General features: G+C 31.7%; 1 protein-coding gene across 1 annotated transcript in view; it reads right to left on the reverse strand.

The window, feature by feature from the left end:
- Nucleotides 1-18,062, reverse strand: part of LOC127703303 (ankyrin repeat domain-containing protein 27-like) — a 68,493-nt gene that overhangs the window by 18,021 nt on the left and 32,410 nt on the right. The window contains exons 19-23 of the mRNA XM_052207823.1: nt 17,348-17,518; nt 16,901-17,020; nt 14,081-14,275; nt 11,574-11,693; nt 9,376-9,534 (exon numbers count right to left, since the gene is read on the reverse strand). Coding sequence (XP_052063783.1) covers nt 9,376-9,534; nt 11,574-11,693; nt 14,081-14,275; nt 16,901-17,020; nt 17,348-17,518 — 765 coding nt within the window. The remainder of the gene's footprint in view (nt 1-9,375; nt 9,535-11,573; nt 11,694-14,080; nt 14,276-16,900; nt 17,021-17,347; nt 17,519-18,062) is intronic.

The following is an 18,062-nucleotide window of genomic DNA, read 5'->3' on the forward strand; positions in this document are numbered from 1 at the left end:
GGTTTTATAGCTAGCTAAACCTCTCACTTGTATGACAGTCATATAGCATTACATTATAATGACAATGATGTGTGAGCAAAACAAACAGACAAAATAGGTAAAAATGTCAAAAATAGGGGTTCAGCAGTCAACATTGTGTTATAATCATAATCACTATAAAAACAAATAACTATTTCAACAAAGAAAAACAAAAAAGGCATATAGACACTCTATAGACATAGAACATAAGCAAAAATGAAAGACAAGAATACAAAAATGACCATAGCACAATAACACAATGGTGGGATGTATAAATACCTAGCCACACCAAAAGTATATGCCAAAAATGGACTAAACAGTAAATGTTAAAATATACAAAGACAAATAAAAATAACAATATAACACATGATTTAGATGATAAACAAAGTCAGTACCTAGAGTCTATACTTCAAGACCATCATGTATTATTTGTGAAGTTTATACGGCATATTTATTAACAAGGTCTTGGTATCTTCCAATGAACTTTTTTAGAAAAAGGACGAGAAGTTCTTTGACATAACCCTGGTTCATCAACTTTCTGTTCAGACACTGGTGACTTTTCGTGACAAACAGACGTCTAGAGGTTAATATATAGTCTTCAAATAAAGACAAATACCTACTCCCTAAAACAAGCTCTAAATTGCTCAGATTTTTCAAGTTATAATATATATAGAAAGAAAGAACCATCTTGACTCTAAGCAAAAGTTCGAAGACGAGACCCTGGAACTAATAATATGAATATAAGGAATTGTAGGTATACATCAATAAGACAGCAACCCAACAACAGGGGTCAACACAATGTCTTCAACAACAAACAGGTGTCTAGATAATGACAAGCTCTAAATTACTTGTAGTTATAAAAAGTTGTAAAGAAATTTGAACAGAAACTATCAAAGATCTGTAATCAGCAAGAACTGCAAATTGTCCAAATACCAAAAAACAATTAGATACAACATAAGACAACCACTGATGAGGTATCTGTTCATTACAAAAATATTGTGATAAAAAAAAATTATTTCTGAAGTTCACTTTATCTATCTATATTCTCAGTCAAGATCACTTTAGTAGGAGATGATATGAATACTTCAACAAAGAACTGTGGAGATCAAATGAAACATTTATATATCTTCAGGAAATAATTTTCTTAACATAATTACTTTCTAATAGTCATGATGGTTATTTCATTTATTGGCAGTCATGCTTTGGTCATTTTGTTACTTTTATATGTATTCAGCATTAACTTTTGCATGAACTTTTGGGTTAATATCCGAAGTAAATATCTTTCCTTATTAATTACCAATAATCATGATAAACATTTGGTTGCAATTTGTTTTGTGGATTTTCCATGTGCAAAATTGGTTTGTGAAACATTAAACTGTGAAAGAGGAAATCAAATTTCATAGTAAACTAATATCTCTGTAAATAAAATATTAAAAAATGTACCATGTGTAACCCCAAAAATAGTAATTATAGTAGTAACCAGAAAATGACTATCCATGAAGTTATAGTAAGCAGCATTTTTATAAAAATTGAATATCACAAAAATCAATCCCTTAACAATCCAAATAACATATCTTTTGATCAGTTTTCCTACAAGCTGTCAATTTTTTTTGATTTTTTTATTAAGAGCTGTTTCAAAAAATACCAAAATCAATAATCTAATGAAATAATATTAGATAATGTTATGTGACCTAAGATGTTTCATCTGTACAATGTTGATTTTAATATACCTTACAATATTTCTAAAAACTATCATGTTTTATTCAAAATGCTAAATTTGTTTTGTACTTTTAATATCTTATTATTTCAAACTTAAATAAATGGAGAATGTATCTATGGGCCACAGATGCCCACACTTGTAAATATGCATGAGTCAGCTTCTACATACAGATGCAGAACTCACGTAGTTAAGACCGTTTTGTGATTATAAGCATTGTGTATAAGTTTCATAACATTTGGTTGAGGCAAACTTAAGTTAGAGAACGGAAACGAAAAATTCAGCAATTTTTATGTTTATAAAGGGGCATAACTCATGAATGGTAAAAGTGACACCACCCAATTTCGAACTTGATCTGTGTTTTTTTGGTAATAAGCATTTTGTATAAGTTTTATAACATTTGGTTGAGGCAAACTAAAGTCAGAGAGCGGAAACCAATTTTGGGGATATACACGACGGACGAACAAGGGTAACACTTAATGCCCCCTCCGCTTGGGCGGAGGCATAACTATAGTGTTTTATTCTTATAATTACATGTTTATTCTACAACAATAAAATTACTAGTTAAATCGAGCTTTTCTTCTGATTTCCTATCGGTGTTGTGATATTTTCATGGGAAGCACATGCATGTTGAATTTAATAGGAAATCAAATATAATTTTGGAATGCCTCAACATTGTTGCCTGCAATTCAAAATTGGGGATTCAGATGAACCATAAATGTAACACAATTATAAAATAATAAAATTTCATAAATTGACTCAAACTTTGAAATTTTCCTACATGTGTACTATGTCAAAACTTTTGACATATATATATATATCACACAAGAAAAATGTCAACTTGTGAGGAGGTAAAGGTGAAGCAATAATTTTATCCAATCGAATTGAGTTAGATTCAATAACAAGAGGCTCTCAAGAGCCTGAATCGCTCACCTGTATTTCAGAGGAGAAGATTTTTAAATGTTAGCAAACTTGATGAACAAATTGTGTAAAATTGTCTTTAAAGGGCAATAACTCCTTAAGGGGTCAATTGACAATTTTGGTCATATTAACTTTTTTGTAGATCTTACTTTGCTGATCATTATTGCTGCTTACAGTTTATATATCTATAATAATATTCAAAATAATAACAAAAAACTGCAAAATTTTGATAAAACTACCAATTCGGTGGCAGCAACCCAACAATGGGTTGTTCGATTCGTCTGATAATTTCAGGGCCAATAGATCTTGACCAATTGAACAATTTTACCCCATGTCACATTTGCTCTAAAAGATTTAGTTTTTGAGATATAAGCCAAAAACTGCATTTGACCCTTATGTTCTATTTTTAGCCATGGCGGCCATGTTTGTCGATGGATACAAAGTTCGGATACAATTTATAAACTAGATACCCTAAGGAACATTTAGCTAATTTTTGAAGGTATTTGGCCCAGTAGTTTCAGAGGAGAAGATTTTTAATGTTAGCAAACTTGATGAACAAATTGTGTAAAATTGTCTTTAAAGGGCAATAACTCCTTAAGGGGTCAATTGACAATTATGGTCATAATAACTTTTTTGTAGATCTTACTTTGCTGAACATTATTGCTGCTTACAGTTTATATATATCTATAATAATATTCAAAATAATAACAAAAAAACTGCAAAATTTTGTTAAAACTACCAATTCGGTGGCAGCAACCCAACAATGGGTTGTTCGATTTGTCTGAAAATTTCAGAGCTGTTAGATCTTGACCAATTGAACAATTTTACCCCATGTCAGATTTGCTCTAAAAGCTTTAGTTTTTGAGATATAAGCCAAAAACTGCATTTGACCCCTATGTTTTATTTTTAGCCATGGCAGCCATGTTTGTCGATGGATCAAAACTTCGGATACAATTTATAAACTAGATACCCTAAGGAACATTTAGTTTAAGTTTGAAGGTATTTGGCCCAGTAGTTTCAGAGGAGAAGATTTTTGAAATAGTTTACGACGACAGACGTCGACGACAAACGCCTTTGGGCCCCGGTGAGCTAAAAATGACCAGTCTATATCAAATTAGTGTTGGGGGTAAATTGGGTAGGGAGAAAATGACATATTTTTTAAGATGATTTCTTGTAATAACTACCTAATAATAATCAACCAAACTTTTTACTAGAATCACAAAAACCTATATGTCTGTATTCACAGAGTTTTCCTATCTCTCATTAGCATATTTACAGCAATAGAAAGTTTGGGTTTCAAAGTCAATAAAATTATTGACTTTATACAGCAAATTTGCCTCAATAAAGCAATAACTTATTTACAAATAGTACACTGCTACATTAGCAAAATCATTTCTTAAAATACTGCAAAATATTTCTTTCTGATTCATTCAGTGATATTGTCATTAAATGCCTTTAAGTGAACTGTGGTGTAGCAGACATTGAACTCCCTCATGAAATCTTATCACACACAATAGTCTTACTTTTTGGTTAATATTTAGTTTCTTGACCGAGTTATTCCTCAAGAACCAAACCCTCACTTTGCTTAGTGTTTTGTAAAATCTAATTACGTAGGAAAGTGAATTAAAATGAGATTTACATTTCAAATGAAGCCATAAACAAACCCTAACTTAATTACATTGTGACATTTCAGCATGGTAATAACACTATAAATTAAGTTGTAATTGGCCTACAGAAATATTTTGTCACCTATCACTCAACAGATTAACTTTATGTTTATGAGATTAGAATATGTTTTCTAACCAATTTTTTTAAAAGTGTGAGACAGCTGTCGATCCTAGTGGTTCTCACTCTGCAGAATCAAACAATCATCAGGAAGATTAACATTACTAGGTTACATAGTTTTGAAAATAATTTCATTGTGGTATTAGCATAGAATCAAATTGTAGTATATCCTAAGCCACCATTAAAAAAAAAATCTTAGCTTAATGTTGCCTACCTTGCCTTGTAGGGTTGGGTAGGAAGGTAGGGATTTTTTTTTTTTTTTGCCAACAATGTAAGATACATGTTTTAGACACGAAAACGACAAAAGAGCAAAAAAAATCATTAAAAAAAATTTGTGTCATAAAATTTTTCGGGTAGGCTGCCTTTTAGCATTTTAGGCGGGTAGGTAGTCAACATTAAACAATTTAACTTCTATTTTTGGCCCTAAATAAGTACTTACACTTTTGGCTGAATTGTCTCCGATTGACCCTAGATCTTGCTACGATTAAACTTCTGATATAAAAATAAGGAGATGTGGTATGATTGCCAATGAGACAACTATCAACCCAAGTTCAAATGCAGTGGATGTAAGCAATTAGAGACAACTGCATGGCCTTCAATGAGAAAAACCAATACTGTATAGTCAGCCATGAAAGGCCCCGACATGAAAAATATGAAACAATTCAATTGAGAAAACTAACGGCCTAATTCATAACAAAACAATTAACGAAAAATAAATAAGACAGACATGAACCAATGTCGTGCAACAATTACTTTTTAATTATGATGTCAACTTTATTTAACTGTGATACAAAAGTTTAGGGGAACTTATGTGATTTTAAGTAATGGCAGACTAAGTTGCATATATGTTAGAAATGCAGGAGGATAGATTACTTTGAAATTTAATTTTTTAATTCCATGCAAGAAACTTGAATTAAAAAACAAGCTGTGATTTTGTTCAATTTGAAAACGATTACTTTTCTAACTACAAGGATGTCATGATGCAATGACATCATGTCCCCAAGGTGAATCTTCCAACTATGTCTTTTAAAAAAATACAGAACAACTCAGCTTTCCCTGTCTTAATCCTATAAAACATTTTTTCTACAAATGAAATAAAAACATTTGTCAATAGAGCAGTATGATGATATCTATGCAAAGCATTGGTTATTCGTATAATGTCAGGAGACAATAACTGTTAACCATTGGGAACTTGTCCTCCACCGGAACAGAAATTTCATAAACAAAGGTAGATAATCTAATATAAATATTTCTTTTTTATTTCTTTAAATCAGTTATTTCAAAAAAACTTTTGGTTTTATCTTCATTTGGTTGTTAATTACATTAATAACATTATGTCAATTTTCAATTGAACATTTTTTTAACAATGATTAAAAGTAAGATAGAAAATTTGGTAAATGACTCAAAACATTTATAAATATGTTATGCATTCGAAACCACATTTGTAGGGATTTAGCTTGATTTATTGATTGTTTGGTGTTTAAGGCCACTTCAGCATTATTGCCTATATCATGGCAGCAGTTTTTATTGTTTGTGGAAGCCAGAGTGCCCAGAGAAAACCACCAGCCTTTGGCAGGAAAACTGACAATCCTAGTCAATAAAGATTCCAATACACAACCTCAGTGTTGACAGGCTAGTGATACAATAGTTGAAAAATTCTGACCACTCAGCTACCAAAGCTTACCATAAAGATTTAGACACACATTTACCTAACACATGATCAGGTCACATGTAAATTTTCTACAATGAATCCATTAATGTTCAAAGATTCTATCTGAGTGAGCAGTGGTATTAGACTGATTTTACAATTTACCTACATTTTATACCAATAAGGATATCCATGTATGCAGGATCACAAATTTCTATAAAGTTAAAGTGTGGTTGTAAATTCTTAACGTCTATTAGGAGAATCTAATTCTGTCACAAATAATTGTACTTTTGAGACAGTGGCGATTTCAATTAATAGATATAAGAAGATTAAGTCTACTTTGAAATGCTGCATTCAAAACTTGAAGATATCAACTGTCAAAACCTCATTAAAGAATGATAAAGATCCTCATTTCAAATCAAAGTTAATTTAATGGAATTAAAAGTTCATGAAGGAACCCATTACCTTAATCAAAACGTAAGCATTGATAATGTCAAATGTATCATCAGGGACTGATAATGTCAAATTCATCATCAGGGACTAGTAAGGAAGCATTATTTTAGAAATGACAATTACAAAGCAAGATAACTCAGTAGTTGTTATCATTCTGTGACATGTACTCTGTTGTATACTTGAAGTTTATACACAAAACCATTCACAAGTAAGCTAATTCTCATGCAAGAGATCAATTTAATTTTATCTTGAACTATTTGTCGCTTCAGTATGTAATAAAATTTGACAGAAACAAGATTTTCAAGTGAAAACTTTGAGTGTTTTGTATAGAATGGGAAGAAATCACATATCTCTATTGCCATATAGGAAATGTACATCATTTTAACATAAAGAAAGTCATCAATGACCTAACGAAATAGCCAATGGAAAAGTTGTAATATTGTTTTATGATATTGAATAATCCAATCAAATTAATGCAATTTTTTATCACTTTTTTTTTACCACATTCCCTACAGTGTGATATGAGAAATATCTATTCATGCAAGAAAAAGATAACAGACCGCAACCATAGGAGAATGTTTATTATTGTTTTGTTAATAGTTTGTTTTTTCTACGACCGCAAAAAATTTTGCGGTCGTATATTGGTATGACGTCGGCGTCTGCGTCCGAAGACACATTGGTTTTCGCACTCTAACTTTAGTTTAAGTGAATGGATCTCTATGAAATTTTACCATAAGGTTCAATACCACAAAAGGAAGGTTGGGATTGATTTTGGGGGTTATGGTACAAACAGTTAAGGAACTAGGGGCCAAAAATAAGCATTTTTGTAACTTCCAGACATAACTTGTGTGTTAGTGTATGGATCTCTCTGACATTGTACCACAAGTTTTCATATCACAAAGCATGCAAAGGGAATGCTTGGATTGATTTTGGGGGTAACTGCCTCCAAATTGTAGGAATTAGGGGCCAAAAAAGGGGCAAAAAACAAGCATTTTTCTAGTTTCATGACAATAACTTGTGTGTAAGTGTATGGATCTTTCTGAAATTGTACTACAAGATTCCATATCACAATAGAAAAGCTGGAATTGAGTTTGGGGGTAATTGCCCAAAACGTTTAGGAAAAAGGGGCCAAAAAGGGGCAAAAAATAAGCATTTTTCTAGTTTCCAGATAATAACTTGTGTTCAAGTGTATGGATCTCTCTGAAATTGTACTACAAGGTACCATACCATAAAGGGAAGGCTGGGATTGATTTTGGGGGTAATTGCCTCAAAATTTTAGGAATTAGGGGCCAAAAAGGGGCAAAAAACAAGCATTTTTCTAGTTTCAGGACAATAACTTGTGTGTAAGTGTATGGATCTTTCTGAAATTGTACTACAAGGTTCCATATCACAAAGGGAAAGCTGGGTTTGAGTTTGGGGGTAATTGCCCTAAACGTTTAGGAATTTGGGGCCAAAAAGGGGCCAAAAAAACAAGCATTTTTCTAGTTTCCAGACAATAACTTGTGTTCAATTGTATGGATCTCTCTGAAATTGTACTGCAAGGTACAATACCAGAAAGGGAAAGCTGGGATTGAGTTTGGGTGTGATGAATCATAAGGGGGTTCAAAAAATTTGGGGGGGGGGATTTTTTTTTCCTTTTTTTCCTTTTTTTTCCTTTAAAATTTTATATTTTGAATTGGTTATTTCTGATTTATATATAAAAGCAAATAATAATGATATGGTTTGAATAGGTAAATTAAAATTTTTTAAGTTCTTAGACCACATTCATTCTGTGTCAGAAACCTATGCTATGTCAAATATTTAATCACAATCCAAATTCAGTGCTGTATCAAGCTTGAATGTTGTGTCCATACTTGCCCCAACTGTTCAGGGTATCAAGCTGCGCCCAGTGGAGCATTTTATTGTTATATCATACCATCATTTAAGAGTGAAGTGGTTTTCTTGTACTGAATTTTTTGTCTATTCCACTGAGTAAGAACAAAAGGGAAAAGATCTCAGAAACTAATTAAATTTTATTGGCATTGATAATCAAACTCATCAGAGACATTGCTGATATAAACCTTTTATATAAATGTCACATAGATCGCTCATGCAAAGTAAGTGCCAGAGTGCTTAAAATGTAACTTCTTATTAAAAGTACATTTCCAAGGACAATAACTCCCATAAATTTGATTGGCACTGATAATCAAAGTCGTATGAGACATGCTGATATAAACCTTTGATATAAATTTCATAAAGATCCATCAAGAAATTGAAATAGAGGCATGGCTTACCAAACCAGACAAACAGACAGATGGAGGGATGCTTGGACACCTGGAATTTCTATGTACCTCCTTCTCCATTGTGGTGGGGGACAAAAATTGCATTGTGTTATTTAAAGAAGAATATAAAGGCAATATATGTGTATTTTCATTTCAGTTATTTCCCTTTGATCAAAGTTTTGAAGTAGAGCAGCCGAATAAATTTCGAATAAATATACCATGCATGCACTACTGAAACTTTTTAATAAAATGATTTTATTGACAAGTACGGTAATCAGTGTTTTCCTCAGGGCCTTTTTAGAACATAGTAATGTGATGCTTTATTGGTTGAATTTGTTTGAATATCTGAGTAACCATCATCAATAATTGCTTAACAGATGTTCCCCTCGTTTCACTATGTTGGTCGTATGATCCAGCTCTTATTGTGACCTACTTGTCTAACCCAATGACATCCCTAAATCCATAAATCACTGGATTATGTAAATTTTCTAACCCTACAACTTGACCCAATGTGACATTTTCAAATAAAAGGGTTATCCAGGATTTTGACAATTTGCTGTAACTGTTCTTACCTTGGTATAAAATAATGGAATTCCACCATCTTTATTTTTGATGTTTACAAGAGCTCCAGCCTTTAAGAGTTTCCTGACAGTGTCTAGGTTTTGTGTTTTAACAGCTATATGCAGTGGTAGATCACCTTGTTTATTGACTGGATTTATCATTACATGATTCTAAATTGAAGACAAACAAAACATTTTAATTCTTTCAATCTCGAAAAAATCTGAATTTAGTTGAAAAACCATTCTCAGGCAGAAGTCAGGCAAATTTTATGTTAGCCAATCTGACTTTAGCTGTTTCGTGTGAGCAGTGTTGATTTCAACAAATAACAATTTTTTTTAAATAGTTTTGATAAAATTTCAATTGAACTGACCTGTTCCACAAATTTATGAAAATTCAGGCATTTTTGCTATAAACCTTTCATTACATAAAAACTTACACCACAACTCATACAATTTTTGCAAGTGTCAGATAAATACTTATTCTATCTATAGCTATTTTAACATATTTTAAAGTATTGAAATCATGCTTTGGTGAAACAGCTTGCTAAAGGTGTATCAATATATATATTTCCTCAAATAGAATTTTATTATACTTTGCCAAAATGTAGCTTTGCCATGCTTTTTTCAAAAATATAATAAAAAGTATGGGTGACAGTGCTATTTTTCAAGCTACAAGTCATGCAAAAATCAATTTTGCATAGCTTTAAATGAAAAAACACTTTTTGGTGAATAAAAAGAAATCTATGAAAAAGAATTTTGAAATGAAATATGAGAAGATAGGTTTTACAATATGCTTTAAGAAAATAAAACAAAAATAGTGTCACCGAACTTGTTATTTTGCTAAAAGTAAAAAATGAAAATTTCATTAACATTCCAGTATAAAATTTTTACTATAAGAGTTATCTCCCCTTATATGGCTAAATTGAAAAATTTAATCAAACAAACACAAATAATTGGTATTTATTACAAGAGTTGAAAATAATACAAGAAATCACTAATGTTTCTTTATCTAAATAAACAGTCTTACACATTAATTGCCAATCTGTCCCAAAATTTGCAGATTTTAGCAAAGAACTAGACCGATTGCGTACTGCTATTTTACAATCCAAGATGGCCGTTTACAAATAATTTTGCCTTAAGGCGACTTGAACTTAAATTTACTCAAGGTATTTCTGATCAATTTGATATCCACACCTGACATCTTGATGAACATTTTTCAAATAAACATAGAACTGGTCACTTGCAAAAAATTGGTAAACATGGTTAAAATTGTACCGTAATCGGGCTTGTATAGTTCGCACTGGTACATAGTCTGCACCCCCTTCTCCCCACGAAATTTCAGGTAAAAAAAACTTTTTGTAACTGTTAGAAAAAGTCTAATGAAACTCTGGTAATTTCATATCGTGTGTGGTCGTTTGCAGACAAAAAATATTTAGAAACTTGTGTATTAAACCGGAAGTTTGAAAAGCACATGTAAAAGAAGAAAGAAGAACGACGAGAGTCGAAATCCGTACATAATAGATCATACTATAATAATCTTTGAAAATAAAACAGTTTCATCCTTATGTTAAACAGTGTTTAATATATCTATTACATTAATGTTTGAAGGGTCATTAGCTAATACAAAACATTTTTGTCAGTATGAAACACCAAAACAGAACCAATAATACCCGATTATGTTTTGTAATTTACATATCGTAAGCTGGTTTACTGTTGTATTTTTACTTTTTTTTGTACCGTTTCATTCAAGCAGATACCAGTTTATTTTTAGCAATGCATTAAAAGAAACGAGAAATTTGTACTTAATTTTTAAATTTATCAGTATTAATATGATATTGAATAAAAATAACTTATTAATATGGATTAGATAAAGTTATTAGTTTGAAAAATGATAAGAGCACCCTCTACAATATCAATAACAAACATGGTGGAACGTAAACAAACCACCTCTCGAAATTGAATTTGTTCGCTTATTTCTTGCTTATTGTACTCTATAGTCCGCACCCCTGTCTGGCAGGTTCAATTTTGGAGAATAAAACCGCGGACTATACAAGCCTTTTAAACGGTAACTCATAAAAACTGTAAAATTGTGACTCTTAATAACTTTATTAAATATTTAGCTTTTATATCTAAATAACATTCTTGACAATAAAGATAGAAGGTTGTGCTAATAAATGCTGTAGATTATTATTGCTGATAAGATTTTTTACCTGAATTAACATATCAACTATTTCATTAAAGCCCTTGTAACAACAAAGATGGAGTGGCGTGTCCAGCATGCTGTCTTTAACATTAACAAAAGCTCCATTTCCAACTAGATAGTTTGCTATCTGAAAGTTAAACAAAATATACTACAAAATTTTTGATAAAACACAATTATCTATACTACTCATTTTGTATGAAAGACTATCTTTAAAAAAAAAAATACAAAATTCAAAATAAGAAAAACAATTACTTATAATATAAAAATAAATAGATGTGGTATGATTTCAAATGAGACAACTCTTCACCAGAGATCAAATGATGAAGAAGGTTTGCAACTATAGGTCACTGTATGGCCTTCAACAATGAGTAAAACCCATATTGTATAGCAAGCTATAAAAGGCCATCACATGACAAATGTAAAACAATTCCATTTTATCATTAAAATGGTTTGTGAGAATGCAAAATCTGACCTAACTATATCACAAACAATTACGAATGACATCATAATGGTTAATTCAATCAATATTTTGGACCCAAAAAAATCATAAGTTTAAGACATTATAATTTTTTCAATATACAAATAAAGTGAAACTTCTCTTAACCTGTCCCTCTGAACATGGTCCTTGACTGAATCAAGAAATCCATGCCAGAATTGTATTTAAACAAATGTAAATTTTAGCCTATAGAACTAGCTATCCCTTTCATCAGTTTTTATGGACTTACCCTTATGGAATTTATCTTGGTTAATATTTTTTTTACATACTAGCAAGAATTTTTAAATTTGTATATCAGTGTTCTACCGAGGGCCATTTAGCATCATGGTAATGTGATGCTATATTGCTAGAATGTGAGAATATCTGAATTTATCTTTTTAAAGACTGAGTTATGGATATGTGGACATGAGATGGTATTTCAAATTCCCTGTTTAGTAGGTTGCTACATTAAATTTATGAGGAGAGCACTAAGTATATTTCAACTAAAAAAAAAATTTACCTCTAAGAACTGGCCCTGTCATCTGAAATCCCTTAAGGTAAATATATAATGGTTATACTAACATCAATTTAGGCCAGGTAGCAAGCTAATTGTAGTGATGTAATAGAGAATACCCATTTCAACCAGGGACACTATAATCATGAGAGCTCTACTCGACAGATTACATTGGTTGGTGTTTGACATGGTGTGTGTATTGAAAAACACATATCATAGATGCTTTATTAAACACTAATAAATTGCTTCGCCGAGCGCAGCTGGATATGACCGCCGAGGTCCAACCCTGAACAGTTGGGGCAAAAATGGACACAATATTCAAGCTTGATACAGGTCTGAATTTGGATTGTAATTAAATATTTGACACATAATAGGTTTCTGACACAGAATAACTGTAGTCAAAGAACTTAGAATTGGTTATATGATTTGAATTTATATTCAATTTTTTGCTTTTGCACAATACACTATGCTGTTGCGAATTGCCCCCCCCCCCCCCCCCCAAAAAATTTTTTTTTACCCCCCTTTTTCTCTTTTTTTTTTGCTTTTGTGCAATACACTATGATGTTGCGAATTGACCCCTCTCAAAATAAAATTCCCCCCCTCCCCTTTTTTTGCAAAAAAAAAAATATTTGAAGAAATTTTCTTTTTAATTATTTCTGAAATCTGAAATAAGAAAAAATTGTCTCCCCACAATTATTTTCACCTCCCCCCCCCCCCCCCCCCCCCCACCCCCTTTTTCAAAAAAAAAAAATGTTTCCCTCAAGATATGGTCATAATCTCAATTCAAATTTCCAATGGAGTTTGCAACCATAATTACCCATTTAAATACATCATAAAAGTCTAAAAATAGAAAATGACATACATAATCATGGCTAAAATTAATATTCCTTAATCAGCATTTTTAATAGTAACTTCTAAAAATAAATTGACAGCTAATCACCTCAAGACAATACAACATTTCTTTATACATAATTTAAAAGCAGTGTAAGGGAGGTAATCCAAACATAACATTGTACTTTTAAGTAATTGTCCATTAACCAGGAAACCCCTGTTTTCCCCCTTTTTGCCCCTTATTCCTAAACGGTTTGAGCCATAACCCCCCAAAGCCAATCCTAACCATCCCTTTGTGGTATGGAAACTTGTGGTCTAATTTCAGAGAGATCCATACACCTTTCCACAAGTTATTGTCTGGAAACTAGAAAAATGCTTATTTGGGCCCCTTTTTGGCCCCTAATTCCTAAACTGTTAGGACCATAACCCCCAAAATCAATCCCAACCTTCCTATTGTGGTTATAAACCTTGTGTTTAAATGTCATAGATTTCTATTTACATATACTAAAGTTATTTTCCGGAAACCAAATGTCTTCAGACGACAACGATGTGATACCAATATACGACCACAAAATTTTTTGGGATCGTATAAAAACATTAGTTTTTCTTTTGGGGTTTGATAAAAACCATGAAACCATGGCTGACATTGATATCATCACAGATGGCTGATACAAAAAGCTATAAATATACTTACATCAGTAAAGCCTAGGTAACAAGCTAAGTGTAGGGGTGTAATAGACTTGGCTGTAACATCGTTAATCTTGGCACCTTTGGTTACAAATAAATGGACTAGAGATAAACTGTTGGCAAGAACAGCTCTGTGAAGAGGTGTATATCCTTTTTTATCTTTGATCCTGACATGCAAACCATTCTTACCAATACCTGAGATCTACAAAGAAAATTAAAAAACATGGAGAACTTTTTAAGGAACTTTGTATCAATGAGTTACTGTAGATTCATTTATTTTCATGGATACCAATTTCGTGGATTGAAGAAAACTTGTGTGGATATTTGATTTCATGGTTTTTGCCAAAATCAGCACACAAACCTACAGTAAATTTGTACTTCGTAGAACTATATCCACAAAATCCACAAAAATTGGTATCCCTTGAAATAATAATGAACCAACAGTAAACGGGTGAAAACAAAACAGACATTTTCTAAATTTAGGCATTTTGTAAAATGCCTGAAAACTCTAGGCATTTTCTAAAATGCCTGTAAGATTCAGGCATTTTATATAACAACAATTTTTTCAGGACTGTTACAAAATGCCTAAAAAAATTAAAGGCATTTTACAAAATGGCTGAAATTGTTTGATAATTACTGAGTTTTAAGGCTTTAAGAGACTAAATAGCGGTAGTTAAAAATAAATTCAACTGAAATATTTAAATTCCCATAAGCACTGAACTCGACAATTATTTGTTGTTTCATAAAATGTTTGGATGACAGGTTCTCTTACACATTTGTCATGACCTTTTTGCAATTACATTATTAGCTTTAAATCTGGTGTTAGCACTACAACCCTGTTTGGTGAAACCCTGACCATGACACATTCAGCTCTGTCAATATTTTTTCTGTTATAACACTTAATGAACAAAAAACATGGGGTTTCGAAACAGCACATACATGAATATCTTCTTTTCCTTATGTTCCCAAAAGATTCAAAGTAACATAAGCATGATCAGGTTGACTTACATCGTTAGGTTTATATGAACATTTGACAGTCTGAATCGGATCTTCTCATGGCATGTGATTAATACAAAGCAGGAGACACTTATCCTGTTGACACACCTTGATTTGTCTCTTCTTGATCAATTTTTGAGACTTTAAAATCTGTAAACTTCTGTCCCCCTAATTCATCAAATTGTAAAGACCCAAGAATAGATTTTCTAAAAATTGTTTTGTAAATTTTGTTCTATTGTAAGAATATTTTAAATTTGTCTTTCTGTCATAACAAGAAGTTCACAAAATTACTATCTGAAATACAGAGTGAGTACAAACTTAAATTTGTTTTTTCTAAAAACAACCTTTTATAGACGAATGCTAGTCAATTCGTTCCAAGTCCGATTCGTTCCAAGCCAGTTCGTTCCAGATTTGGACAATTCGTACCAAGTCAATTGTCAATTCGTACCAAGTCAATGGTCAATTCGTTCCAACTAATTTAGTTCATTATTAATCAGACTTAACAATTTGTTCCAACTTTTTTTTTAATGTATATGTCCGTATATCACTGGGTTTGTGTAAATCAACCTACAGTGTACGGCAAAAATCGGCAATTACGATGCACGTAAGAAAAACATAGTAAGTGTGGTATGGCTTCAATTATTATTTACAAGCATTTATGACCCAAGCTTTGACCCAAGCTAAGTACGGCATTATTCTTTTGATGAATGCATAAACAACTATTATGTGCACATCATTGAAATACAATAATCAATTATAATGATAACAATTTCCTTGAAAATAACACTAGTTAGTACTTTATTCATATTTAAAATATTAAATTGTCATGAAATACTAACCTGATATCATTCCCAATATATCTTTCTTCCCAATTAATATACCATAGAAATTTTGTTAGATAACTATTTATATACATTTTATATAAATACAGCATTAAAAATTAAAATAATAAGGCTATTTAAATGGTTAATATTGTTTTATACTGTTCTTAAAAAAGTTGGAATGAACTGACCAAGCAACTTGGGACGAATTGGTTGGTACGAATCGGAGTTGGAACGAATCATCCAGATACCTTATAGACATATAAACTTTCCTAGCTGGTATGTGAAGATAAATATAATTTTACAGAAGCATTAGTTATCTTCTTTGCCAGATATTGTGTTTAGTCATATGAATCTCAATGACAAATTATCTAAAACTGAACAGGCAACTGGTATTTGAATTTTGTTTAAAAATTTCAGTCATTTTACAAAATGGCTAGGTATTTTTAGTCATTTTATATATTGTCTCTCAAGGTTAGGCATTGTATAATTTGCCTGAAAATTCAGTCATTTTACAAAATGCCTAAATTTAGAAAATGTCAGTAACATACATAGTTTATACATATTTCAATCATGTAACAACTAAGCAAAAGTCAATAGACCATGACTGAGGGAGCGGGGCCAAATAATCTCCATGGAAATGAAATGTGCCAATGCTAAAACAAATTCATACCAAATATGATGGACCTACCACAGGTGGTTCCCCATAAACTGACCTAATCACAAACTAAAACATTGTTGATGCTGCAGCTGGAAACAGCAAGCCTAAGTCTTGCTTTTTCAACTTTGTGGTAGCTAGACAAAAATGTTTATGACGATTGGTAATTTCCTCTTTTTACTATAGCTTTAAAAAACAGATAAAAACTGTGTATTTTCTTGCTTTAGTTCTACAGTTTTGACATTTCTCTCAACAATTATTGTGCTAATTGCATTACTTTTTCATAAGTACTTGTAATTTTTGTTTGTCTCATGTGATTGTTGTGATAATTTTTCAATATCCATTAACTGACCTTTTGAACTTGAGTACATTTTTTACATTGACACAAAGGATGGCACATTTCCAGGGAGTTTGGTGAGATAGGTTCCGTTTCTTCACTGTCCAAACTGGTCCATCCCAAGTGGTACTGTACCTAAAAAATAAGTCAGATCATTCTATCCTTAAAAAATATCTCATTTAGAAATTATTTTTACATTTATATTTATTGAATCAAATCAGTTAATCCTGTGACAGTTTTATCAAATCATCATTTCATATTGACAGCGTACACCAAAAAAATTAATGGTCAACAATGTCCAAAACAGTTAATATCCAATAATGACAGATTTTATTTTTATTTTAGTGTACAAACAATCCAACTACCCATAATTCATTATGATTTGAAACGGCTTAAACATTAGCTAGCACTTGATTACTTAAGTCTGAGGTAATCATTGTATGAATAACATTTTGTACTCACCAGGGTAATATCATTATCTTCAATGGCCTTGTATAACAAAGCTATCTGTCTCTCCTCCATCAGGTCTAGAGATTCCACCATAGGTGTATTCGGTAAAGATACTGATTCTGCACGGGGCTTGATTTCATGGTCATGTTTCACTACTTTTACATAACTGTAGTCTAAATCTGACTGTAGTAAAAGTGTAAAAAGTCAATTTAGGAATATTAGACAATTTCTCCAGTGCTCACAATTTTGTAAGAACTATTTTTTCTACCACATAAAATCAGTTTATTCTTGTGTGGTTATAAATTTACTTTTGTTGATATCATGTTAGTTGTGTTTTTATTATAACTCTTCAAGTAATTTTTGTCTGATGGAAGTCTTTCTGTGTGTATCATAGATGGCGTCTCACATTCTGTGACAAATACTACATGACGAAAGGCAAGACAAAAATGACAGACACTGCATGCTATTTATTGCTAAAGTGCTTATCGATACTTATCTTCATCGGATACACTTAAAGTATGTTTGGAAGGCAAAAGAAATATGAAATAATTGGTGAGGGGAGGAATCAAGATTTAAACCATTTAAGATCATCAGCTTTGCTTGTCAGGCAGGTTTGGGAGGTTGTTTACTTTTAAGTTAAACATTTTTTAAAACTATAACAAGAATGTGTCCATAGTACACAGATGCCCCACTCACGCTATCATTTTCAATGTTCAGTGGACGGTGA

The sequence above is a fragment of the Mytilus californianus genome, unplaced genomic scaffold, assembly GCF_021869535.1.
Source record: "Mytilus californianus isolate M0D057914Y unplaced genomic scaffold, xbMytCali1.0.p SCAF_5, whole genome shotgun sequence".
NCBI classification, from domain to species: Eukaryota; Metazoa; Mollusca; class Bivalvia; order Mytilida; family Mytilidae; genus Mytilus; species Mytilus californianus.